Source organism: Fusarium proliferatum (assembly GCF_900067095.1).
Source record: "Fusarium proliferatum ET1 genome assembly, contig: FPRO_scaffold007, whole genome shotgun sequence".
In the NCBI taxonomy this organism is placed as follows: Eukaryota; Fungi; Ascomycota; class Sordariomycetes; order Hypocreales; family Nectriaceae; genus Fusarium; species Fusarium proliferatum.
The window spans coordinates 1,524,255-1,546,719 of record NW_022194796.1 but is presented as its reverse complement, the minus strand read 5'-3'; the positions used below and the strand labels follow the sequence as shown (position 1 = coordinate 1,546,719).

General features: G+C 48.9%; 11 protein-coding genes across 11 annotated transcripts; 6 read left to right on the top strand and 5 right to left on the bottom strand.

Annotated features, from left to right (window-relative positions):
• Positions 1-675: 675 nt before the first annotated feature.
• On the top strand, positions 676-1,821 carry FPRO_07680 (uncharacterized protein; the record flags this gene model as incomplete). Its single annotated transcript, XM_031234236.1, has 4 exons — positions 676-933; positions 982-1,135; positions 1,185-1,514; positions 1,568-1,821. The coding sequence occupies 4 exons, from the start codon at positions 676-678 to the stop codon at positions 1,819-1,821; spliced, it is 996 nt and encodes a 331-aa protein (XP_031083994.1).
• A 1,145-nt stretch (positions 1,822-2,966) lies between these two features.
• On the top strand, positions 2,967-4,745 carry FPRO_07681 (uncharacterized protein; the record flags this gene model as incomplete). The annotated part of the gene is made up of 4 exons (XM_031234235.1): positions 2,967-3,011; positions 3,141-3,397; positions 3,446-3,534; positions 3,592-4,745. 4 exons carry the CDS (start codon positions 2,967-2,969, stop codon positions 4,743-4,745), a joined length of 1,545 nt encoding a protein of 514 aa, XP_031083993.1.
• Positions 4,746-5,018: 273 nt separating this feature from the next.
• On the bottom strand, positions 5,019-5,449 carry FPRO_07682 (uncharacterized protein; the record flags this gene model as incomplete). The annotated part of the gene is made up of 2 exons (XM_031234234.1): positions 5,019-5,240; positions 5,291-5,449. The coding sequence occupies 2 exons, from the start codon at positions 5,447-5,449 to the stop codon at positions 5,019-5,021; spliced, it is 381 nt and encodes a 126-aa protein (XP_031083992.1).
• A 630-nt stretch (positions 5,450-6,079) lies between these two features.
• FPRO_07683 (putative panthothenate kinase/uridine kinase-related protein) lies at positions 6,080-6,956 on the top strand (the record flags this gene model as incomplete). The annotated part of the gene is made up of 3 exons (XM_031234233.1): positions 6,080-6,155; positions 6,274-6,303; positions 6,352-6,956. The coding sequence occupies 3 exons, from the start codon at positions 6,080-6,082 to the stop codon at positions 6,954-6,956; spliced, it is 711 nt and encodes a 236-aa protein (XP_031083991.1).
• Positions 6,957-7,171: 215 nt separating this feature from the next.
• FPRO_07684 (uncharacterized protein) lies at positions 7,172-8,348 on the bottom strand (the record flags this gene model as incomplete). Its single annotated transcript, XM_031234232.1, has 2 exons — positions 7,172-7,852; positions 7,911-8,348. 2 exons carry the CDS (start codon positions 8,346-8,348, stop codon positions 7,172-7,174), a joined length of 1,119 nt encoding a protein of 372 aa, XP_031083990.1.
• Positions 8,349-9,517: 1,169 nt separating this feature from the next.
• Positions 9,518-11,030, top strand: FPRO_07685 (putative methionyl aminopeptidase; the record flags this gene model as incomplete). Its single annotated transcript, XM_031234231.1, has 4 exons — positions 9,518-9,560; positions 9,649-10,787; positions 10,837-10,923; positions 10,974-11,030. The coding sequence occupies 4 exons, from the start codon at positions 9,518-9,520 to the stop codon at positions 11,028-11,030; spliced, it is 1,326 nt and encodes a 441-aa protein (XP_031083989.1).
• A 1,189-nt stretch (positions 11,031-12,219) lies between these two features.
• On the top strand, positions 12,220-12,774 carry FPRO_07686 (putative protein involved in intramitochondrial protein sorting; the record flags this gene model as incomplete). Its single annotated transcript, XM_031234230.1, has 1 exon — positions 12,220-12,774. One exon carries the CDS (start codon positions 12,220-12,222, stop codon positions 12,772-12,774), a length of 555 nt encoding a protein of 184 aa, XP_031083988.1.
• Positions 12,775-14,386: 1,612 nt separating this feature from the next.
• Positions 14,387-15,484, bottom strand: FPRO_07687 (uncharacterized protein; the record flags this gene model as incomplete). Its single annotated transcript, XM_031234229.1, has 2 exons — positions 14,387-14,998; positions 15,044-15,484. 2 exons carry the CDS (start codon positions 15,482-15,484, stop codon positions 14,387-14,389), a joined length of 1,053 nt encoding a protein of 350 aa, XP_031083987.1.
• Positions 15,485-16,191: 707 nt separating this feature from the next.
• On the bottom strand, positions 16,192-16,831 carry FPRO_07688 (putative dynactin Arp1 p25 subunit RO12; the record flags this gene model as incomplete). Its single annotated transcript, XM_031234228.1, has 2 exons — positions 16,192-16,743; positions 16,793-16,831. 2 exons carry the CDS (start codon positions 16,829-16,831, stop codon positions 16,192-16,194), a joined length of 591 nt encoding a protein of 196 aa, XP_031083986.1.
• A 2,604-nt stretch (positions 16,832-19,435) lies between these two features.
• Positions 19,436-20,238, top strand: FPRO_07689 (uncharacterized protein; the record flags this gene model as incomplete). Its single annotated transcript, XM_031234226.1, has 2 exons — positions 19,436-19,565; positions 19,622-20,238. 2 exons carry the CDS (start codon positions 19,436-19,438, stop codon positions 20,236-20,238), a joined length of 747 nt encoding a protein of 248 aa, XP_031083985.1.
• Positions 20,239-20,752: 514 nt separating this feature from the next.
• Positions 20,753-22,364, bottom strand: FPRO_07690 (uncharacterized protein; the record flags this gene model as incomplete). The annotated part of the gene is made up of 4 exons (XM_031234225.1): positions 20,753-20,911; positions 20,969-22,016; positions 22,079-22,182; positions 22,245-22,364. 4 exons carry the CDS (start codon positions 22,362-22,364, stop codon positions 20,753-20,755), a joined length of 1,431 nt encoding a protein of 476 aa, XP_031083984.1.
• Positions 22,365-22,465: the final 101 nt, after the last annotated feature.

Here is a 22,465-nt window from a genome sequence, read left to right as displayed (position 1 = left end):
CAGATTCAGTAATGTGATCTAAGAGTTGAGGCTGTCCAGAAATGAGTATCTTCAGTAGAATAATCATGTCTGAGGTGTGAGAAAGGGTGGTCAGCAATTGAGAACAGCAGAAGTCATTCAGACATTACCATGGGATGCTCAGTCGTCAGTATCTCACTCAGTGTTCATTAGATAATAAACATCAGATCATTCTCCAGTCCATCTGTGCAAGTCCGCTCCTCCGCAAGAATCTCTTGTGGAAGTGTTGAGGGCGGAATTAATAATCACATCCACTTCATACCACCACCGTACAAAGTGGGTGTCTTGCAAGCCACAGCCGCAAAGTAGTGCCAAGACAAATGATGAGAAACTCCAATTCCAACCTGCTGTCCTCTGGTTGGTCAATTTGCTGTCCCAGCTGCTGAAAATGGACAATCGGCGTAATCAATATCTTCAACCCCCGACTCTTACGGTGGCCGCGTACCCCGAGATCACTTATTCGCAAAATTGTGACGACAATGGCATCGTGGACTGCGGAGTTGGATTGTGATGTTAAGGGCATCGTTCAGATATATAAGACGTGGTCGTATCTGTGAAAACGAAAAAGGTCTCATCATCAGCATCCAAATCATAAACACTTAATTACAAGAAGCAATATCTTGAACATACCCTTCTTCCAGCTATTAAATCAAAATAATGTCTTCTCCCAAGCTCATTACTGTTTTTGGTGCCACTGGCTCTCAGGGCGGTAGTGTGGTGCAGTCCTTGCTTCAGAATAAGTCTCAATCCTTCAGGATCCGAGGAATCACTCGCAATCCTGAGTCCGAAAAGGCCAAGTCTCTCGCTGAGCATGGCGTTGAGGTCGTCAAGGCTGATGGTCTGGTCAAGGGAGAGGTGATTGAAGCTTTCAGGGGCAGTTGGGGAGTTTTTGCCAACACAAACTCGGATGATCCTGTAAGTTAGCAAAGTAAGTATTTTGATTCTCCTCTGATACAGTTGCAGTCAATGAACCAAGAAGATGGACCAACCGAACTTGATATCGGTAAGAGTCTCGTGGATGCGGCCGCTGAGGCCGGGGTCCGTCATTTTGTGTACAGCGGTATGGCCTCTGCCTCTGAAACCACTGGAGGGGCGGTTCCCAACAAGGCTTTCGACAGTATGTTCTTTTCTCTTCCACTTCAATTCTCTGTACTGATTCGATGCAGTGAAGCATGCTGTTGGGGAATATGCAAAGAGTCGGGGGTTTGAGACTGTCAACGTTGTCAGCCCAGGCTGGTACTTGGAGAATCATCTCGTGGAAGAATTTGCCCCAGCTCTGGGTGGTTTCCCTTTTACCACTGATGAAGAGAGTTACCTCACCTTACGTGTTCCACGTTGGGGCGGCAATGAAGAGATTCCCTTCATTTCGATCGGAGATGATTATGGTGATCTTGTTCATGGCATCTTTCTCGATCCCAAGAAGCACAACGGGCGTCTTGTGCAAGGTATCAGCGCCAGCGAGACAACTGAGAAGCTTGTTTCCGAGTTCGAAAAATGTGAGCGCCATTTGGTTCTAACTACTGAGTTCTCTCAGCTAATGGCTTGTCAGTGACAGGAAAGAAGGCTCGGTTCGTGCCCATCGAGGACTGGAAGACGATGGAGACTTATGGCGATCAATCCTTTGAGACTGTCAAGTACATGTTCGGTTTCTGTCAGTACTCTGGCGGCTTGTACTATGGGGTACCTAACGACATGATCCCTGCTACTGAGCTGAAGGCGAAGGCGGCTGAGGCTAAGGGACAGTCGGGCGATGCTCAGTTGATGACTCTCGAGGGATTCTGGGAGAAGTATTTCGCTTCTTGAACGTCGGCAACGGTGCTTTTGGATGCCATGAAATGCGGTATGATTTGGGAGAGCTCAATCCTTGATCTGTAATAGTGCGTCATCAGTCTTGACCATATGTAGTTTGTACTGTTGCTTAAAGTTAATGCTCAACATTTGTCGATATCTTATGTCTAGTTGGCCTATCACAACGTGCAGCTGTAACATATTCTTTGATGTATCCCTGCTTGGTAGATAAAATTAAGGAAGCGAGCTGCAGCTTCCCGTCAGGACGATCTTTAAGGGTCGGTGCATCTGATGGGGTGTAATCAGTGGACGAGTGAGAGGAGAACAAAGATGGATCATGCATATACCGGGCCAGGAATCTGGGAGGCAGATGCGGGAATGGATAGGAGAAGCAGCTTGGCCAAGCCACATGAAATGAGCATCACCTGGGTACATATGACAGCCAGTGGGCAAGCAAGCACCTCCACCTCAGGCATACGTAGTAGATGGCCTCCCCTAAAACGAGGACTCACACCCCTCTATTCAGTATTAACGACCCCTTAGCTTCTAAAAGCTTAGGCCAGTTCACTCTGTGGTTTCTCTGGGCTCTTCTGCTTTTCTCTGCTGCTGCAGAGACTCATGGCCTAGCCACACTTCCGTGCCTACCTAAGGTATAAATTGCACCCGCACCCACTTCTCGGTTTTCCTCCTTCCTTCCTCCAACAATTTTCCGCAAGATCAAGAAATACCTAGCTCTTTTCTTGTCAAAGAGTGTTTGACATTGGTCTTCTTTCTTCTATTTCCCTTCTGTCTTACCTTCCTTGCATCTTGTCTTCTATTAGACGAAAAGTTCTTCGGGTACCTGCATCTTGCCTCTTCCTCTTCGTGGTTGCCCCGGCATCGCACCACAGCGGAGAGAAGGAGCGAGACTACGGCTTTTCTTCTTTCACATTCCCTTCTCTTCCCTTGGAGCTTCACAATAAATCCTCCCTCCTCTCTTGACTCGAATAGAGTCTTTGCCTTTCACCTTTTCCTCCACAACACTATCCATCAACACCTGTTATTTCTTTCGCACGCCCATCACAGTCTATCATTGCATCAAGCGCTACGGGGAAATAAATATACGCTCTTCTTCACCCTTCTATCATATATTTCAACTCGTTCTGCTCGCATTCATCAGAATGGGCAACTATATTGACCTAGAAGCCGTCAAGAGGGCCACAATGGTAAGACTTCCTTATTTCTTTCCTCGTTCCCTTCACATCATGGGGTTCGCTTTGCTTTCTCTGCTGTTGCATGGTGTTATCATCTTCTCAATTACATACGGCATCGCTATAACTGACGAATTCTGGTAGGCCGACCTCTCTCGCCTTCGTCAGGAAGAACTTCCACTGGGCCATCAAGTGAGACCAGATCGCCCAAGTTACTCCCCGGGCCTAAAGAATGGAACCAGCCACTTTTCGGTCTCTACAAAGGTTGATCTCAAGAAAAAATGGGGTGCCAAGATCAACGATGCAGAGTCCCAAAGTATGGAAGGCCTTGAGCTCGAAGATTCACGACCTTGGGCAAAAGGTCAGAAAAGAGAGAGACTTCCCGATATCATAGTCCACGAGTAAGACTTTCTGCCTACACCACTGAGATCTTCTAACTCCTTCGATAGAGATGTTCCAGCTGTCCCTGCTTCCAGCGGAGCGCCCTCCTCATATCAGTCTCGAGGAACTCGTGTTCAGTTCAAACCCACGACACTCGGTTAGAAGTCCTGTGTCTCCAAGATTATTGAACAGCATGATATTAATATGGCCACAGCGAAATGGGGCCCGGGACCTACAGAGACAGCTTCTCGACCAACTCGTCAAGAGACTTCGCCTACTGCTGTCAATGGTGGCAACTCTACCGCTGCTGATGCTGCTTCGGTAAACGGCACCTCTTGTACGCTTTTAGTTACGGAAAAGCAGGATGAGGACGACCAGGATCTTATTGCGTCGGAGCACATCTTGTACAAAAACCAGTGTCACCTTGTTCCAGGGAAGGCCGAGGCACTTAGTATCGTCACACATGTCGCCGTCAAAATCCTTGCCGAGAATGACGGCATTCTGGAGATTCGAAACGACTCTAAGGGCCTTCGAATCCACAATGCTCTTGAAATCGAGCAACCTATCCTTGACGGCGTCTTTTGTACTATCAAAGTGAAAACCAGGCCCTTCTCTGAGAGGCTTCGGTTTGCTACAGTTAGCGACGCGCAAGGTTTTAAGATCCAGTTAGTCAGGCTTCAGAAAGCTCTGCTGGATCAGCAAAAGCAACAAGACATGGACAAGTCTCAGGTCGAGGAAAGCAAGGAGGAGGAGGACGGCGACTTCTTGATGGCTGCCAGCCCCATTGCGAGCACAGCGTCCGACACTTTGATCCCTGTCTTCAACGGTACATCTCAACAGGTGCCCACCGCGGATCAAGAGCCCCTTATCATGGTGGACGACGATTGGGGAACACCAGCTAACAACAACATTCCCAGCCTGGACCATGAAACCTTACAGCTGAGTCAGTTGTTAAACCAGGCTCTGGAGCAGGCCACTGCCCTGGGGAACCACTCCGGTGAGAGTATGAATGGGATCGAATATGAAATCCTTGAACAGGCTCTCAGCCACGGTTCCCTGCATGAGCGTAGCAAGCAAGTGCGAGAGGGTCTCTTGGGCATCATTCGTTCCTTGCTCAACATAGTTTGCAAGCCGGTCACCCATGAGTTTGCTTCGGGCCTCGCAGATACCAATGCAATCGAAACCCCTGTCAATGGCAATGCTAAGGGCCTTGGTAGCGCAACCATCAAACAGGATGAGAATTCGAAGCAGGTGGAGGATTCAACCAACCGCCCTGTGCTCGGTATGCCGAAGGGCTTGGGTGCTTCACGTTTCGCCAAGAAACCAGCGGCATACCAAGGCAACTTCACTGGCCCGATCAAGTACTGAGACTGATGCCGCCATGTACGAGAACAGAAAGCTTGAGGAAGGCTGGTGACTTAATTTGGTGTAGAGGATCTCTCTTTTGGGCCTGGTAGTTGGGGCTTGGCTGCAATGGAGGTTCTTCAACAAGTGCTTTCAAGGGTAATTTTGGAGATCGGCCTATCAACAGGCAATGGCAGCGACTAAGGCATGTTTGTAGAAATTGAGATAGTCCCAGCGTATCCAGCATAATGAAGCAAACTGTCTGGATCCTTTCGGTTGCTGGTTGTGTGAATATGTTTAGAATTGTTCGTGTTTCTCATGGCATCTGTCTCTATATGCTTCCAGCAACTGTCTGGAGTCACGGTCGAGTCCTTGGCCATCCTTCAAGGCCTCACCAGCTAGTTGCTCAGCTTCTCTATAACGGTGAAAGAAGTAATGTTCTTCAACGGCATGGATAACCTCTTGAATGTCCATCTTGGTGGCGTCAGGGCCAAGTGGGAGCTTAACTTTCTGATAAATCTTGTCCAAGTCAGTGCTGGGTATCCCTATTAACGCCAAGGTTCACTTACATCGCCGTTCTCAACCTTTGCCTTGTACTGCTTCTGGACTACTCGCCAAGCTTCTTCTGACTGTCCTGTGCGGCGGGACTTTGTCGCCTCTGCTTCATCGGCTTCGTCTGCAGATACATCTGCGAAGGCGAAGTTGGCGAGGGGATCTTCTTCATCCATTTTGTAGTTTAGTTTTGGCTGTGAATGAGGATGAAGGGAGGAGAGCAAAGACTGAGTTTTTGGGTCGACGATAGACAGGACCCACTTGGATATGATGGGTAATGGTTGGATGGAAAGGACATTGATTACTTGACTGTTGTCGATTGGATCTCTGTACAGGTAGTTTCAAATTTAAGTTCCGGGCTGATACGAAGGTCAACATGGAGTATTAGGCCTCATACTGCGCATCTGGCATGATTCTCATCTTGTAAAGAAGATGAATGTATACCTGGTCCCCGATGAGCAAGGAAAGCTCAGTGTTAAGCTCAAACTATTGAAGGGGCCTCTAAATCTAGGCCAATTTGCCTAAATCCTTTTATTATTTATAATTCAATGCATTAAGTTTTGTTGCCTCACCTGAGTTCACAGACATGGCGCCAGTTTGGTCCGAGTAATGATGAATAAATATGAGATCAGTTACACTTGATTGTGAAGTACTTCAGTTATCAATCCTTAGACTTACAGGGGTGGGTAGCTGTGATGTAACGACGTGGGGCAACGTCTCGACGCGGGGCATATTCCAACGACATTCAAGCTCTTGATCACTTCTTCAACCCATTTCATTCTCATTTTACAACATAGTTCGTAAATATGGAGACACAGGTTGGAAGGCTTGTCGAGAAGGCGTGGAAGAAGTATGAGGAAACGCCAAAGGACAAGAGATTATGTGAGTACCCTTCAGCACTCATCTTCTCAATAGAGCTCTCATGAGCAGAGACGTCACGCTTCTCTATATCGACATACTTCTCACCGGAACAATTGGATCATCTGGCTAACATTCTCAGTGATCGGCGTTGCTGGTATCCCCGGCTCAGGTCAGTAAACCCAGTCAGCCTCAAGCCTCGACACTCACAACTATTCAGGCAAAACAACCTTCTCACAAATCATCACCGATCGAATCAATGCTCGCGCCTCCTCTTCAGATCCCTCCTCTCCTCCTCCAGCAACATTCGTTCCCATGGACGGCTTCCATCTCACCCGCGCCGCTCTCTCGGCCATGCCAGACCCTGATACAGCCCACTTCCGCCGCGGTGCAGCCTTTACCTTCGATGCGCCCAAGTTCCTCTCCCTTGTCCAAGCACTCTCCAAGAGACCAGTTCCATCAGAGCCAATTCTTGCGCCATCTTTTGATCATGCGCTGAAGGATCCCCGAGACGACGATATTGTCGTCAAGCCGGAGCATCGTGTCGTTGTACTTGAGGGTAACTACCTTGCGCTAGATCAAGATATCTGGCGAGATGCGGCGAAGCTTCTGGATGAGGTTTGGTTCGTTGAAGTGGACTTTGAGGTTGCGCGGAGGCGGCTTAGGGAGAGGCATGTAAGAGCAGGGATTGTGAAGGATCTTGAAGAAGGGGATAGAAGGGCCATGGAGAATGATCTAGTTAATGGTAAAGAGATCATTGACTTTAGGCTCAAAGTAGACGAGGTGATCCAAAGTCGAGAAGATGGAAGCTGGGTCCATGAATAGAAGACCTGAAAAGAGAAATAATAAATACTTTGTGCATTCCATTCTATCGACCAGTGTCAAAGGATATCTCTTCTAAATCTCTCTAGCCATATCATCGTAGTATTTCCAAAATGCAAGTTATGCCAATATAACCAAAACCTACTCCAACGCTGTATTAAGAACCAGCAATGCTCAAATTCACTCAAATCCAATAGCCCACTCAGTTGGCAGGCGCATCATGTTTCGTTCGATGTCCTAGATCGTTCCGCGCTTAGCTTGCGAATCTCTTGCGCCATGCTATGCCCTTTGCCCTTGCGTGCTGAAGTGATTGAACCACGGCTCACATCCCGTCCAGCGGTAGCGGTCTGGTCTAGACCCAGCACTTCGATGAGCTCAGGAATCTCAGCGTGGTCGCGCGTCGTCTTCATGCGATGACACCATGTGACTCTCTTCTCCTCGTTTCCATCGTGGTCTGGGCCTCGTTCTTCTGCTTCTTCGAATGCGCTAATAGGCTTCGCCTTTTCGTCTCGTGGTGTTGAGACGGGCGTGAGAATGTCTCGCGGTTCGAAGAGGAACTCGCCGCCGACTTGACGCTGGTCGCCCATCTTGAGAACGTTTCCGGTTGGAATTTGCTTCACGCCTTGAACTATGCTGCCTACAATGCTGTGCATCATGCTTCGGCGCATGTAGGCTGGCTTGGTGCCTAGTTGCAGCGTCTTTGACATGCCAAGAGCGTCGAAGAGGGACCTCGTCGGGTCGGTATACACGGGAAAGCGACATCCTGTCTCATTGACATACATATCGATGAGCGCAGGATCACCACACCCAATAACCGCAATGAATGTGCTCACTGGTAGACGCAAGAGAGCTTCGGGAGTAATAGCATCGGATAAAGAGCGCAGAAACTCTTGGCAGTTCTAGAAAGACAATATCAGTAACTTGAAACGACCACGAGACGAAGGGGTCACGACATACGCCACAGAAGAAATGCCTAACAAAGATGATGAGCACGCGTCGTGCAACGTTGCTACCAGTGTAAAGGGTCTTAAAGGGGTGTGATTTTCCATGTCTGTCGAGGACGATGTAGTTTTCGATCTTCTTGAGGGTTTCGGCGGAGGGTAGGTCGTTGTTGGTCGCAAGTTCGCCTTCAAAGTCTTCGGGTTGCGTTTTGTCGACCTTGATCGGTGTCGGAGGAGATTTGCTTCTTGTAGAACCAGCCTTTTTAGGTACAGAGGAAGTATCGCATTTTGGAGCTTCAGAGGTCTTCTCGTCAGAGTCTTGCGCTGGTCGTGGAGGAAGAGTCGGGGCTCGTTCGACGGAGGGACTCTCAGGAGGGATGCCTCCCACGGGCTTGCGCTCAATGGGAGATTTCGTGGTTGTTGAGGCGTTAGCCTCTGTATGATTGTCTGTCATGTTGGTCCAGGAGATCTTCAGAATCTAAAAGATATCGCGAGTCCTGAAAGACCAAAGTTGCAGTAGAAGTTGAGCTTAATTAAACGAGAGAACCCAATTGTAGAGGGGCATGCAAACGGCCCGTAAGTGGCGCCGCTAACAGAACAGTCTCCAGCTTATAAGGGACCGGCCGCAGTGGAGAAGGAGTTTCGTTGCGTCGTAAGCGTAAACGGAATGGCAGTGGCTTAGATTCGTGAAGAGGGAGGTTGTATGAAGTTATCACGAGATTCCTGGTTCTGGGAAAAGGGGGGAGACGTGGCGTTTTAGGTCGGGTCGGGTTTCCTATCCATGAAGCGGCAAACTGACTTATGACCTGGTGGCTACCCTTGTTTGGCTGACGATGCCCTGAATTTCAGCGGCAGGGTAAGTTTTAGCTTGATTTTTTTGGCTGCTTGTGAGGTCATACATCGAACTGCCAGGGGATTGGATACCCTAGAGATGTCGTGAACCCGCCATTTTGTAGTGGCTGAAGGCATGAAAAATACGTCCATTCTGAGTAATTATATTGAAGAACAACTTGTTAGTGGTCCTAAAGGTCACTTAGTATATATTGGGTACTGCAGGGTCGCGGCGTGAGAAAAGATCGGCGTCTTGTCACAGGAACAGAAGTGCTTCTGAATTCACCACAACACACTTGACAGCCGGGCATGGCAAACGTCACAGCATAGGGCAGGGCAGCTGTGAAACCAAGCCATGGAGTGACATAGATCATCCATCAAACATCATTTATATCCAATAGGTTGTCACAAGATTTAGTAAGTGTTTGATGTTTGGTGAAGGCATGGGCTGTAAGTAGTTGCCGATTACGACAGCTCGAGCTCTATTTATAAACATCAACAGCAGCAATTGTGATCCAATCCATATTCAAGGCCTCAGTCGTTCTCTGACGATTAACCGCCTCGCGTATCATTGGCATGGTTGTCCAATCCACTTTCGTCATGTCAAAAATCTGTCAGCGGGGACTAGACCAGACAGAAATGCTTATCCCTATCGAGACCAAAGACTGTCCAAGCATTTCTGTCAATAGAAGTCAAATTCTTGGTGGGGTGTGACATCTTCCCACTCATCCAACCCTCCCACCAAATTCTCTCTTTTTTTTTGCAGCTCTCACTCATGCGCAGTTAGCCAAGATGGCAGCTCAAGTCCCCACTGAAGCTCTCAAGGAGCTCAACGGTAAGTTCCTACGTATACGGTCTACTCAGCGGTGAACTATCATGTGAAAACGTCTGGACCAAAGAAGACTGACACTGCTGCCCCGCAGTGGCCGATGGCTCCCAGAAGCCCGGCGCAAACACACAATCAAAGACCGACGCTGCCGGAGACGACCACGGCGAAGATGATTCCGAAGACGAAGCCAACGGCACTGCTCCCGCTGAGGGAGCCGCCAAAAAGAAGAAGAAGAGAAAGCCCAAGAAGAAGAAGAAGAACCCCACCAGCCAGAGCGACCCTCCTCGAGTCCAGGTCAGCCAGTTGTTCCCTAACAAGTCCTACCCTCATGGAGAGGAGGTTGAATACAAGGACGAGAACAACTACCGAACTACCGATGAGGAGAAGCGCCATCTCGATAACTTGAATAGCGACTTCTTAGCCGACTATCGCGAGGCCGCTGAGATCCATCGCCAGGTTCGACAGTGGACTCAGAAGAATGTCAAGCCCGGACAGACCTTGACTCAGATCGCTGAGGGAATTGAGGATGGTGTTCGTGCTCTTACTGGACACGCTGGACTAGAGGAGGGTGACAGCATCAAGGCTGGCATGGGTTTCCCTTGTGGTCTTAGTCTCAACCATTGCGCTGCGCATTACACTCCCAATGCCGGTAACAAGATGGTTCTCCAGCAAGAGGACGTCATGAAGGTCGATTTCGGTGTCCACGTCAACGGCCGTATTGTCGACTCTGCCTTTACTATGTCTTTCGACAACAAGTACGACAACCTTCTCAAGGCCGTCCAGGAGGCCACTAACGCCGGTATTCGCGAGGCCGGTATTGATGCCCGCGTCGGTGAAATTGGTGGTGTCATCCAGGAGACCATGGAGAGCTTCGAGGTTGAGATCGACGGAACCACTTACCCCGTCAAGAGTATCCGCAACCTCACAGGCCACAACATTCTGCCCTACAGCATCCACGGAACCAAGGCCGTGCCCATCGTCAAGAGTAACGATCAGACCAAGATGGAGGAAGGCGATGTCTTTGCCATTGAGACCTTTGGAAGCACTGGTAACGGATACGTCCGCGACGATATGGAGACGTCGCACTATGCTAAGCGAGGAGACTCGCAGCACGTTGATCTCCGCTTGAGCTCGGCCAAGTCGCTGCTCAACGTGATCAACAAGAACTTTGGCACTCTGCCGTTCTGCCGTCGGTATCTGGACCGCCTTGGCCAGGACAAGTATCTGCTTGGAGTATGTATTGATGCCAACAAGAAAAAGAACTATTGCTAACAGTTTACAGCTCAACAATCTGGTCAACGCTGGTATCGTCGAAGCGTACCCGCCCTTGTGTGACAAGAAGGGCTCGTACACTGCTCAGTTTGAGCATGTAAGTGATTCATTGATGTGTAGCTGGTGATAGTGACTAACAGATCCTAGACCATCCTGATTCGACCCACCGTGAAGGAGGTCATCAGCCGTGGAGATGACTACTAGACGGATCTTCTACTATGTCATGGAGCGAATTGCGAGATGGACTCTGAAAAATGACTCTCCTCTTTCGACGCGAACAAGTTTGACTATGTAAATAAGCACAAAATATGATTTACGTTAGGAATATATGGCATAGCCAACTCTGTATGAAGACTTGTAGATTGGTTCATGGCATGAATGATGAAGCATTACAGCGGCCAATAGCCTGAATATCCAGCAACATTGTGTATGCAAGAACCTGGCAGGTTATGCATTGCTACGTGGGTATAAATTGCGTAGCTATGACCCCCCAATGCAATCAACTGCCCATTCTGACGGCTGCAAGATGATCGATCGATCTGGTATCTAATCTTGGAACACGTACATACATATACCACAGAAAATGACTGATGCTATGTATCTTGAGTTTCTGTATCGATTCTTGTACATTCCACGGACCAAGACCCTTGAAATTTGATCTTCTCACCCGCGTTAATCCCTTCCCCATATCGAGCCGCACAGCGACAAGTTGACCAATGCTTGACGTTGGATCACCAACGCTTAGCTTCATCGTTCTCCGGTTTTTCCCCATCATTGACGCACTCGCCACTCTGTGGCACAGTCGCTAGAGTCGCTCGCCCAGCAATGCACGAGACCAGAAATCGAGCTCCGACCTCCTGCAGACCGAGCCAATCACAGACTCTCAATATCCCGAGGCTTTATCGCGATCGAGAGGCTTTGCCCTGTAGAGTTAGTTCTGTGTCATATCGGGCTTAGTCGCTGAACGCGGATGTGCTCGGGCCCAGAGCCGATGGCCGGCGATAGCGAGTACCCTCCTTCACATGGAATAATTTTTTCTTAGAGGCCTGTGGAAGGAGGAGTCAGGGCGGTGTCCCCAATTAAAAAGGCCGCATCGCCATCCATTGCCATCCATCTCCGTCCAGCGCTCATCTTTACCCTCACTTCCGTTGCTCTCCATCGCCACTGGAGCATCTTGTATATCTTCGTTTTCTGCGACTGATATAATAAGAAAGGCGTCTACTTTCTTTTACATCTTTGATTTTTTGACTCTTCACACGAACGAGTCTCCTCTTTCTTTGATAAGCTTTTAGCTTCTACACCTGAAGAAAAAAAAGTTTCTGACTCCCACGCGAGCAACTTCTCTCTTCCACAACAACCTCCGACAAACATCAACGAGCCTTCATCCATCAAAATGAAGGTCTTCAGCAACAAGGTCACATACAACTACTCCTGGGACGAGGTGTCCACAGCAAACTGGACAAAGTACGGCCCCTGGAACAACAAGTCTGAGCATGTCATTGCCGTCGACACCCTCTCCCGCGAAGTCGACCCCGCGACCGGTATCCTTCGCACCGAGCGTCTGATCACCTGCAAGCAAACTGTGCCCGATTGGATCAAGGCCATCATCGGCGGTACTGGCGACGAGAGCTTCATGTATGAGGCTAGCTACGTCGACCCCATCAACAAGACCGTGACGATGGTTAGCCAGAACTTGACGTGGAGCAACCTCGTAAACGTTCAGGAGGAAGTAGTCTACAAGCCTCTCGGCGACCACCAAACACAGTTCATCCAGAACGCCAACATCACTGCTCTTTGCGGTGGCTGGCAGCGAATCAAGAACAGCATCGAGGACACCATGGTGTCCCGCTTCCGCGAGAACGCTGTCAAGGGCCGTGAGGGCTTCGAGCGCGTTCTGATGATGAGTCGCAAGGCTTTCGCTGAGGAGAAGGCGCGCCAGATTCTATGAGTTGACCATCACGTATGAATCACGCCTTATCTCCGACCCGCAACACCTTATCTCCAAGGGTCGCACACGACACCAATCTCCACTACTCACCGCTACACTATTTAACGACGACACGGCATAAAAGACGGGCGCGCGATATTTAAAAAAGAGGAGTAGATGTCACTTGCAGCATTTTACTGGCGTTTAGAAGGTTGTTCAAAAGTTATACACAAAAAGAGGATTTTGCTTATTTCGGCATGATGCATTTCATTACATTACATCAATGCCTTGCGTTTTGGAGTTGTTCGGACTATACCCCCGGTCTATTAGACAGTCGAGAGCACATGGACCCCGAGGAATTGCCTCGGGTTCATCGCCTAGAACGGGCTTCTTGATAGAGTCACTGATTAGAATACTTAATCATGAAACCTATTACTACATACAACTGCTTTTCCAATCAAAGTGATGACAATCCAGTACTGTTTCTCAATCTTGGTACCAACAGAGCAGCTTCGGCTGAGCATTTGCACTCACCCACACTTGATCGCTTCTCAACGGCCTTTGCCCGGCATTCGCTATTTCTAGTGCCGAATGGCTCACACCTTTGTCTATCCGTTCCCATCCGGCCGAGCATCGGTGGTTCGTGACCCTTCTTTCCCCGCAGCAGCCCGGTGCAAGACTTCGAGGGGGTGGGTGACTAGGGGAAGTTTAAAGATGGGATTGTCGGAAGTCGATGCTTTGTTCTATGATTAGATTGGGCTTGGATAAAACTCTATAGTCTTCTGAATTGGATGTGGCTTACAGAGTAAAGACGGAATTCGATGTTGGTCCGAGTACTGAGCAAGTAAATCATGAGAAGTTCCTGAGTGTCATGAAGTTCAGGTCATACAAATCCTGAGGTTTGGGACTTTTTGGTAGAGGTCAAGGGGATATCACGATATTCATGTTAATGATCACCAAATTCCTTAGTTCTCGGATCTCAACAATACATAGTGGCAGCATGTGTGCGTCACATACCAATAGAACTCCCTTGTTACTATTAAAGAACTCTGAGTTGTGTCAATTTTTAACGATTTAAAAATATTCCTTGAAAGACAATGTCCCGCTCCATTGGCCGTCTTTGACATGATATCAGAGGCGCTAAAGGACCGCACCTAGTAAGGATGGTGAACTTTACACAAGGTAGGCCGCCAGCCCGTGGGGAGGAGTAAGATTTCGGACCAAGTCAGTGTCAATAAAATCACCTAGGATCATGCTAAACATACCCAAGTCTCTGTATCTTAAACACAGCATATTTCGTCAATCACACCTTGCCGAGAGAAGACTCTTTTTATACTATTCGTTGGTCCTGACACATAACATATACCGAAGCCTTTTATTGGGAACATACCGTGAAACCCATGAGAGGTTCGCTAGCCAGTGTTGCCATCTACATGATGTAGCAACTGTACAATTTGCACTGATCTGCCCCAATCCCAGACCTATACTCTGTTCTTTGCCATCTGCTATCAAATCCTTGCGGAAGTACCTTGTTGAACTTCAATATTAATCCCTTGTCAAGAAATGGATCATTCTTCGGTGATGTGTAATGCAAACGAGACACCAATTGTAAGGAGTCATGAAAGAGTGATCCTTAGGTGTAGTGGCCAAACATAGGAAGATCAGAATCTTCAGAATCCTCAGACTCATCGTCACTGTCATATTCGCTCTCACCATCGCTGCCCATCCCCACCTGTCCTCCACGAGTATCTCCAAGAATGGCCTCAAGCTGCTGTCGCAGTTCTGCGTTCTGCTTGCGGATCTCGTTCCTACGGCGTCGGAGCATGTCTTCACAGTACAGAGCAAGAATATTGTCAGAAGATCCAGGCTGCCGAGGTTCCCAGTTGGCAGCAGCTCGGGCTGCAATATGCAACAGCTGACGGGCCTGATGGTGATGAACCTCTTCTGTATCCCCGTTATAAATCTCATACTCCTTGTCATCTGAGACCCTATCAAGAGTCTCGTGGAAGGTTTCGACAGTCTCGAGGCAGAGCTCTAGTGCAGACTCCTTTGTCATGCCTAGGCATGTAGAGCTAGAGAATTTGAGCTTAGAGCTCTCAGTCACTTCCTGCCACACGGCGGACAGGACCTCACGTTCTTTGGTGGCGCGCTCGACTTGGTCGCGGTGATCCTGAGTAAGGACGTTGGTGACGTAAGCGCCGTTCTTGAACTGGTTGTGGTTCGCAATCTTGAAGTCCTCGGCATACTAAGCGGCGAGGGCATTGTTGAGCTGATTGCGAAGAAGGCGGACGTGCATACGGTACAGAACCGTGTCGCGGAGAGTACCAGACCAAGTGCCCTGAGCGAAGACAAGAGGAATGTCGCCAGGGATCTCAGGGCGAGAGTTGTAGACCAGGTTGAGGTCCCACATGCGACGGATGACGCGGAGAGAAGTCTCGCCATACTTGATGACGATGGTCTTGGAGAGGCCGTACATCTCATTGTTGTCTTGCTTCTGATAGTGCGCGATCTCTTCACAGAGAGGACTGATGACATCCCTGAGGGATCGGTTGTCGAGCTCTTCAGCATATCGGAGCTGGTTGTAGAGATGGGTGTTTCGGATGATAGCGTGAGGGATGGTTAGAGAGAATGGGCCTGGAGATGAGTCGGATCTGCGCGGGTTGGCCTCGACATTGAGAGCCTCGGACCAGGGGACGGTGACAAGCTTGGAGGGGAGTTCTGGGGGAGACATGGCTAATGCTTGCTGACTGTTGATGTCGTGGATCTGAGTAAAATATTGTTGTTAGCGAGTGATGGGATCTGGCTGAGATATGTGTCTGGATGGAATTGATGGTGGGAGGTGGAGGGAGAACGGCGCGAGTATATGTGCGAGAGGATAAGAAAAACAGGGCAGAAGAGTGAAGGCCAGGCACTGCAGATGGACGATGGGGGTATTATCAACTTGAGACTGTATCGTAGTGGTTACGGTATAGAGCTTTCTATTGTTGATTGTTGGTCAGATGACGTTTGACGAGAGTGAAGCCAGGGCGTGGAAACAATAGGAGATGAGAAATGCCAACAATGGAAGAAATACACATAAAAGGGTATCATTGACATTTATCTAAATAACTAACTTGATCCTCCCGTGAACATTGCCCTGTTTGTTTATATGCTCTAGAGGTCCAGGCAGATTCTTGGAGCCTGGTTTTGACCATCAGAGTCAACAGAATGGACAGGTTCCTTTGTCCCAACTGAACCTCACAAATGAATCCTGCCTGGATCCATAAGTTCCCGTTGACTCATCGAGTATGTAGAGTCGCAGGTGCGAGCTGTAGATTATCTCGTCTTCAGAGGTGACCCATCCTTCAGGTCCTGGTTTGTATCAACCTCATTGCCCCCTCTCCTCTCCTCTCTGCTCATTTGCACACCGACCTGATCCCATGACCTATCGCGATACTCTCATGACGCTGGAGGATGGGGATTATTCCCCACCGTCTTGTACATATCCCTCAATTCAAACTCATCATAACCTCCCTCCGGAATCTCCCCAATAACCTTGGCCGGCTGTCCCGCAACGATAGAAAAGCTCGGAATGACCATACTCGGCGGCACAACCGTTCCATCCAACACCTTGACGTAGTCCTTTAAAATAGCAAACTCTCCAATCGTACACCCCTTTCCGATCTGTACGTGGTTTCCTACAGCTGCGGCTTGCACTACCGTCCCTTGGCCAACAAAGACGTGGTCTCCTATGCGTAGGGGCATGTATGTAAAAGCACCCTTGTATATGCGGCCCGGTGGACGCAGCAGGACACCTCGAGCTAGGAAGCAGTATCGGCCGATGGCGACGGCTGTGTTGTTCGCTGGCGAGGTGCCAGAGGATGACGATGTGGCTGTTCGAGCGAGATCACCGCGGATCATGACTTCAGGTTGGATGACGGTCTTGCCGCCGAGCATGATGTTTTGAGTACCGACGAGGACAGCTTTACGAGCGACCTTGTTACCTGTGTCCTATAACAATTTTAGCATCGATTGATCCCCGATAGTATAGGGAGCTTACGGTCTCGATGTACTCGCCCTTGGGGGCTCGGCGAGACATGGTGGGCGGTGCTTGAAGCCGGTGGATGGCCGGAGCGGAGGCGCGGGCGCAGGCGGAGACGGAGATGGAGGAGAGATCGGGCGGTGTTTGGAGTTGTTTTGGTGACCGGTCGCTCGCTAGGCCGATGCCATGGACAAGTGGGGCCGCATTTACAGCACGGGGGCCTCAATTAGATGCAGTGAAGCCAAGGCACGACAACGCACGCAAGGCAACGCGTAACAGGTAGATAGAATCATATGATATATGACTTACTAACAGATATGCTGTGTAGCGGAATGCAATTTGCTGTTGAATGGAGGAGTAAAGAGACAACCAAACGAGTAAACTAGCCCAGTAACTAACTATGGTTGGTATAACTGGCAACAATCTTACCAACATGATGCTATTTCAGAACAAAGGAAGCCTTGCTGAGCCTTGAGAGACGTTAGAGCCAACATTGAATATCTTGGGGTCTTTCAAGCGCCGTCATGACCAACAGCTGGTAGACCCAACAAGCGAAGCATTTGCCAACCGCAATCAGTAGATTACCAACCAACACCTACTAAGTCAAGCATCATCTCCATATTCTACTATCTGCATACAACAAACATCCAGAGTGTGTCACAAGATTGCTATAGGTAATTCCCACACTTGGTCCGATTAAGTCTTGTCCTACACCCAACCTCTCAACTGAACCTAACTCCTCGAATTGGATAGCCAATGATACTCTGACCATAAGCCAACCGTAAGCTAAGGAATTGAAGAATCCTTCAAGCTAAGCGCAAACGGTTTAGTTTGTAAACGATAAAAGAAAAAACGGACTCCAACCTCCCGCTAAAAAAAAGTGCAGTTCTTCCCGTGCCGCAAGCCAAGAGAAGGGTGCGGCCGAATGAACCACTGATAGCTCTCGGAGCGGTTGTAAGCGGTTAATTTCCCCAATTCCTTCTCTATTCTCGTCTCTGCTTTCTGTATCCGTATTCTTGATTACTTATTGCATTTTCGAAATATTGGTTTTTAATTTCAATTATTTAATAACGAATGCAGTGGAAATGAGATATAAAGTGACTCGGTCGTTTCGTGCAGTAGCGTACACTAGAACATAGCTGAAACTGCCAGGGCCCGATGTTTGAGATAAATGAGATGGCTTTTTACTCTCTCTGTCTCTCTCATTTTTTTTTATTTACTTTTTGTCTACGTTTCTCATCTTCAGGTGAGACTCTTGGAAACCATTAGATTCCTCCGTGTCTCCTACATTACTCGTAGTTACATGCTCTAATACCACATTCTAGATGCAGGTGGTTGAGCCCCGGGGACCTGAACCCGGACCTTGCTTATAATATTGGATAGCTATGTTTGTTTCTCTTACGATTCTTGCATCCTTGGCCTTTCCCGCTTATAACATCGTGTCCTTGTCTTAGTAGTAGTATACACATACCACGTAGACGATGGCTTGCCGTCTTGGCCCGCGGGGCGCAGGGCGGAAGATGCTATCTCCGATCTGAGCCAAGGATTACAAGAGTTGATACCTGAGAGGTTACAAGTTCAGACGACGGTGGGCGATTCTGCGTTTCATCGACGGCGACTGGCTGATCCTCTCGTCGTTGGGGTAGTAATAGAGGATGAAAACAAAACGAGCCAGACCAAACCAGACCAAACCGTAAACATCAAACACTCTGCTAATTAACCACTTTAGCCATTTCCTATTCATTCCTCCTCTGACATCTCTGACTCTCAACTGAGACTCTTGCTGACGGCAACACCAAGCCGAATACAACTATGATCCCTGCTTACACCCCCAGAAAACGACGCTTCCGCCCGCGCTAGGGTCGCCTCTCAACGCGGCCGCCCTTCCATTTAGATTATTTCCCCTCTAGCCCAAGCGAACAGCGTTGCATTGCACTAGACTTGACCCCTACACCCTCCTCCACTTACAAGGATTGCCAGGGTCTCTCTCTCGCTCTCTCTCGCCTCCGCCCGCGTTTCGAGGCCTAGTCCATGGATGTTTGCCTGCATTGTTTTCGTCTGAGTTTTTGGCGAGGCAAAGAAACAGAAACGAAGGGGAAACTATCTCGTTCTGTTCCGTTTGTTGGGTTTCGTGTCTATCTCAAAATCTGCCTAGATAGGGCGCAGTAGAGTTTGACTTGTTTTGTATTGTATATAAAGTCTATCACAACCTCGTCTCTCGAACCACAACCAACAGCTCCAACCACTCTTTTCTATCTAGTCCCCCTTCTATTCTTGTTCGCTACTAATAAGTCTTGTCTGGTTCTGGTAACCACTGCATTTCTTATCCCCGCTTCTTTCTTCTGCACTCACCACACCAACTCTCAATATAAGCGCCCAGGTGGAAACGCCCCGTCCACTTAGACCCCTTGCTCGTTGCGTTTATTATTAGCATTGCCGCCCTTGTACTCGTTGTTGCCGCCGATTGTATACAAGACTGCGCTCTGCTCTTCCTCTATCACCCTTTCTGTTCTACTATCACTGCTTCTTTAGTCGTTGTTGGTGCTTTAATTCCCATTACTCACTCACGATCGACACCATCTTTTACCTCCTCAAACGCATTGTCATAGTCCGGTGTCTCAGAAAGTTGCTTTCGGTCTCCTACATACATCATCATTAACCATGCTCGCCAACTCCCTTCTCGTCCTTGCCTCTGCCACTTTGGCTCTGGCTTCTCCTCTTGCTACCTTTGGACCTGGTTCTAGCTGCAAACCTGGAAAGCCTGCTCCTGTCCTCCCAGTCAATGGTGGTGGTAAGTCTTAACTCAACCGACTTATACATCCTCAGCTTCACTAACACTACTTAAAGCTTCTGAACTCCCTGCTCCCCCTCAAGGTGTAGCTCTCAAGCACATTGCTTTTGGCTTCGGTATTCAGAACTATACCTGCGCTGATGCCGCTGCCACTCCCGCTGCCATCGGTGCTCTGGCTGTTCTCTACGACATCACTCATCTCTACCCAGGCCAAGGCCCTTCATCTCTAACTCCCGACAAATGGGCCTCTTTCACTGGTGACGTTCTCAGCACCGGAAAGGTCCCTCTCAACCTCAACACCAACGGCGTCGGAGCTTCTACCACCAACCCTTTCCCCAAGAAGCAGGATCTCAAGGTCCAGGGCCTCCAGAAGAAGCTCCCCTACCTCGGACATCACTTCTTCAACGCTGCTGGAGTCCCTACCTTTGATCTTGACAAGGCCAACCAGCTTCTCGTCTGCAAGAAGCTCGACGGTATCAAGGCTCCCTCTACTGCCTCCGCTGGCCCTGACGGTACTGGCGCTGTCGACTGGCTCTACCTCGGCGATGCTGGTGGTAGCATTGGTGTCTCCTACGTCTACCGCGTCATGACTGCTGGAGGTGTTTCTCACGGCTGCAAGGCCAAGGGCACCGACAGCACCTCTTACACCACCCTCTACTGGTTCTATGGTTAAACCAAACCAGTCACGACTTTTCATCTTTCACTTCTTAATCACATATTTTCTTAGTCAGATAGAACGGCGGTTCATCGGAGTTTATAAAAGGTCACAATCGCTTTACATAGGATACTCATACGTTTCACGACGATCGTTTACTGGTACAAAATCTCGGGTTTTGGGAACAGATACCATGGTTTATTACGGGTGTGAATGCATCATTGCCCCAGAGGACATTTAGGGAACAACATTCGGCGTTTTGCTTTTGATATGAAGGAATTGGAGGGCGTATTGGATACTCAAGATAGGGTGGAACGAAGATAGGTTAGTAGTTAGCCATTGCCAAATGGAAATACATTGCATCGAGTCCTTTAGGCAAATCTTGAACTTTCACATAACCGTGAATGATATGGCAAACCAATGTGAGCAACTGAGATGCACAAAGGCGCTTCAAGTATATCAACCAACTCCCATCGCAAAGAACGCTAGACAATCCATCATCAAGAAGGCAAGATGGTACAAAACACGCCACTTAAGCATCCTCCTTGCCGACAACCTGCTTCTCATGTTCCAGGCTTTCCCTCTCGCAAGCAATAACCACATTAGTCATATACTTGTGACACTTGTAAGTCAACGCCGTACACCAGATGATCATGGCGATGCTGACAGCAATCATTGCCCACATGCCTCGCTAATGAAATATCAGTACTCTCTCAAGGGTAGTCAACATTGAATGACAGAAACTTACAATGAACCAAGGAGCCATCGAGGCACCATAGAAGACGATACTCCACCAAGCATTGATGGTATTGCTGCCCGTGTTCATACCAGCCAACACGATACCGCGGAACATGGCTGATTCGTGACGCATGACATCGTTGCACCAAGCGAAGAAGGTAGCCTGGCACGCATAGACAGAACCGGCCCAGTAGTAGGCTGCGAATACAACCGTGGTAGAATGTGGGTTTGTAGGATCTTTGGAAGCAACCAAGACCATGATAGCTGTAGCGACACCAGTGAGGCCAATGAAGTATCCAACAAGATAACGCTTTCCCGACAGAAAGTCGGTCAATGTTGCCCAAAACAGCGTAGATACAATACCAACGGCTGGCACGCCGCTAGGATAGTTGTTCTTCTGAGCGACAGTGTATGTTTCGGTCGGATGGTTTTGGAGGAAGAGAGCGAAGAGGGCGTTGGTGCTGAAGGACTCGGTCTCACCGGCGATGATCCAAAGAATGACGAATCCCCACCAAAACCATGATGTAAGAACCATCTTTCCATATCCAAAAGTGAGTTTAGGTCGTTCTTCAGCGGGAGGAACACGGGATCTGGCGAGGGCTCGCTCCTCTTCGGAGAGGTAAAAGGCGGTGGTTGTGTGTGGCGTATCGGGGAACAGGAAGAAGCCGTAGAGAGCAACGGGGATGGTAATGAGACCATCAATAATGAAAAGCCATCGCCAACCGGTCAAGCCATTTCGGCCATCCATGCTTGAGTGAATACCCGTCTGGATGAATCCTCCAATCATAGTTCCCGCCAGGCCAGAAGCCGTAAAGATACCACTTCGCTTACCCAGTTCTCTCTCTGTATACCAAGATCCGAGGATGTAGTGTGTGCCGACAAAGGTTGACGCTTCACAGATGCCCTGGAAGAAGCGAATTGCCATGATGGACTTGGGGCTTTGGACGGAGGCGGTGGCCATGGTGAGGCCGCCCCAGAGAACCATCATCAGAGGGAACCAGATGCGAGGCTTGATGTATTGAAGGGAGAGGTTTGAGGGAACTTGGCCGATGACATAGCTGCGACTCGTTAGAATGTGTATTTATGGCGAGAAGCGAATGTGAGATGGGTGTAAGCTTACCCAACAGTGAAGCAAGTAAAGATCTGGTTCAGCTGGTCGCCCTCGAACCCAAGGTCCTCCTTCATTCCAGACACATAGGCATTGTTGATGTTGTTTCGGTCAAGCTATAGTTACAGAGTCAGTCAGTTGAATGAATGAGTCAAACAAGTAGGGTATGACAACGTACGTAGTTGACAAAGTAACTCAAACAACAAAAGGTCAAGATGAAAAAGTCAATCTTTTGAACAAGGCGTCTCTCCCCGGGTTTGTAGTCAACATGAAGATACTCCTTCAGTTTCGACGACATATTTGCGACTTGTAAGAAAGAGTCTGAAGTGGCGAGAGTCCGATGATGATGTTGATGATCAAGAGTGACAACCAAGGGGTCGAGACCTGGTCTACTTATAC